A 3,196-nucleotide genomic window follows, 5' to 3' on the forward strand; every position below is an offset into this window, starting at 1 on the left:
GGAGATGGGGAGAGACAAATGAGAAGGGGAGGATGGGGAGAGCTTGGGGGAATGGGATGGTTGGGATGATGGAAGGATGGATATAGGAGCAGGGAAGTATATGTCTTAATTAAGGGAGCCATTTTAGGGTTGGCAAGAGCCTTGACTCTAGAGGGGTTCCAGGGGTTCAGAGAGGTGTACCCAACTAGGTCCTTGGGCAGCTGAGGAGAGAGAGCCTGAAATGGCCTGATCCTATAGACATACTAATGAATATCTTACATATCACCATAGAACCTTCATCTGGCGATGGATGGAGATAGAGACAGAGACAGAGACTCACATTGGAGGAATGGACTGAGCTCCCAAGGTCCAAATGAGGAACAAAAGGAAGGAGAACATGAGTCCCACCCACCCACTGAGACGGTGAGGCTGATCTATTACTCTTTTATTTCTTAACCCACCTTTCTCCACATATTATGCTAAACAGTTTCTTTTAAACATTTTTATGTATTTGCATATGTAATGTTTTGTCACAAAATCTAAAAATTAGTAATGAAATACTCTTATAATGCCTACATTTCTAAGTTGATCTTTAACTAATATAGCTATCTATAGTTGTATTGAATTTCCTGAGAGTGATGCCCTTTCTTTATTCCCTTTAGATAAAATATTTCTGTTGTATTGCATATATAAACACATTTTCTTGCCAGAATCACCTGGCAAGATGATTATTTGTTTCTATAATTCAGTTATTAGAGAAAGTGATGTAATAAACTTTGATGTACAAATGTTTCTATGCCATTTTCCCTTATGGTCATTTATGTCTGTTTTTATGTAACAAGGTGCAAAGGCAAATATAAATGGCATGTATCTGAAAGGAAGCTACAAATTCTGAAAAATTTAACAGGTTTTGGAATTACTAATTGATGTGGGAGTGTCTTTATCTGTTGCTTTCATTGGTTAATTAATAAAGAAAACTGCTTGGCCTTTGATAGGACAGAAAATAAGGTAGGTGGAGTAAACAGAACAGAATGCTGGGAGGAAGAAGGCAGTGAGCAGACTCCATGCCTCTCTTCGCCAAGATGGATGCAGATTAGGATTCTTCCTGATGTAGCACCTCCTCGTGGTGCTACACAGATTGATGGAGGTGGGTTAATCACGATGTGAGAATTAGCCAGTAAGAGGCTAGAGCTAATGGGTCAAGCAGTGTTTAAAAGAATGCAGTTTCCGTGTAATTATTTTAGGTGTAAGCTAGCCATGCAGGAGCTGGGGTGGCAGGGAAGCGGCCTGCCACTCCCCACTATAACTAATGGCCATCATCTTCATAATCACAGTCACCTCTTATAATTAAATCTAATAACCTTGTCTCAAGGCGAAGTAACTGTTTCAGGCCTGAAATCAATTGAGATCTTAAACCCTGATGTTATTTACAGAGGGTCTGCACAGTGCTCAGGAAAGAAGTATGTGATCATTTCCCCAGAAAGGATTACGATTTGAACCTCAACATCTTGCTACCTGACTCAGGTGCTCTCTACCTCCTTTTTCTCCAACTGGACTAGGGCCTTATCTTAGAAGTCCCTCCTCATGAATATGCAAATTATATTAGCATACGGTAGTTAGTTTATACAGGGATGCACACACCATAACATCATATGATCAGTGTCCTCTTCACAGTCACTGAGCACACAAGGACCTCACCATGGGATGGAGCTATATTGTCCTCTTCCTATTCACAGCAGTTACAGGTAACACTCTCCTCAAATATAGATTTCCTCATTCTCAGGTGACAATGGCTTCCACTCTGCCTTTCTCTCTGCAGGTGTGAACTCACAGATCCAACTGCCACAGTCTGGGGCTGAGCTGGTGAAGCCTGGGTCTTCAATGAAGATGTCTTGCAAGGCTTCAGGATACACCTTCACTAGCTACTCTATGCACTGGGTGAAGCAGAAGCCTGGGCAGGGACTGGAGTGGATTGGAAGGATTGATCCAGCAGATGGTGAAACTAAATATGCTCAGAAGTTTCAGGGCAAGGCCACACTGACTGCAGACAAATCCTCCAGCACAGCCTACATGGAACTCAGAAGCCTGACATCTGAGGATTCAGCGTTCTATTACCGTGCAAGACACAGTGTTACAACCACATCCTGAGTGTGTCAGAAACTCTGGAGAAGCAGAAAACTGCCCTGAGTCTGAGCTGACAGAGAGAGTAGCCTGGAGACTTGCTGAGAAGTAATCACTAGGCGTGTCCCTTTGTCTGTCAAATCAGCCTTTCAGGGTCTTTGTCACCTTTTCAAAAGATCTGGGAAGGAAGTCATGCTGATTCTGGCTGCCTCAGAGCAGGCCATAACTAGACCAGATGTTACCTGTGACCACCTTCATTAACATGGTTCTTTTTTTATAAACAAAATAAGACAAATTGTAGCAATACATTATGATATAAATATCTCTTAAATCTTTGGAACTGTTGCTGGAGTAGCTGGGAATAAGCTACAATCACGTCAGTAAAACACAAATCCTGAGCATTTGGTCAAACAAAAACCCCTTTCATGGTCCAGTTTGATTTCCTACATATAAAAAATGGCAGTTTGTTGGAAGGGGGTCCCTATATATGTTGGGTTAAGTTCTTTAATCTCTCCTATGAAATCAAATGGTATGTCTTCAGTTATTGATACATTGTGGTCATGAATTGCCTTTGGCAGTAGCAATCAAACCTCTTACTCTTTTAGAATTAAGGATAGATCTGAGTGTCAAGCTGTGGAATCCTGTGTGTATAGAATCTGCTATTTTGGCAACAAACTGGGCTTCTCCACAGATAGCATTGGGGGCAGAGCAGTGGCATCTAACCTGGGACTATAAGAGACCTGGTCCTGATAATCAGCAGCCCTGGTTGCTCATTTGCTTGCTTCCTGAAATTGGATTATCTTTGTCACTACATCTAGATTGACTCTGACAAGATCAGTGAAATTGTATTTTACATTTTGCAGGTATATTAGAGAAAGGTTTACTATCCTGGGCTGATTGTCATGTTTTTGTTTGTATTATTTTTGAGAATTTTATTTCCAGCCACATATATTTGGAACATATAGGAAGCCACAAGGATACTGCCAGCATCTGACCTTTTCATTTCTCTGTGCCATCATTTTGGCATGCTTGTATAAAACCAAGATAATAGGAGAGGCATTAGCAACTACACAATGAACCTTTGTACAGAAAAAAA

At 41.2% G+C, this 3,196-nt stretch overlaps 1 gene segment (V, D, J or C); it reads left to right on the top strand.

Moving 5' to 3' along the window:
- The first annotated feature begins 1,678 nt into the window (after positions 1 to 1,678).
- On the top strand, positions 1,679 to 2,127 carry LOC130882748 (Ig heavy chain V region 102-like). The segment is given in 2 exon segments: positions 1,679 to 1,724; positions 1,799 to 2,127. Coding segments are annotated over 2 exon segments (375 nt in total).
- The last annotated feature ends 1,069 nt before the right edge of the window (positions 2,128 to 3,196 follow it).

The sequence above is a fragment of the Chionomys nivalis genome, chromosome 10, assembly GCF_950005125.1.
Source record: "Chionomys nivalis chromosome 10, mChiNiv1.1, whole genome shotgun sequence".
NCBI classification, from domain to species: domain Eukaryota; kingdom Metazoa; phylum Chordata; class Mammalia; order Rodentia; family Cricetidae; genus Chionomys; species Chionomys nivalis.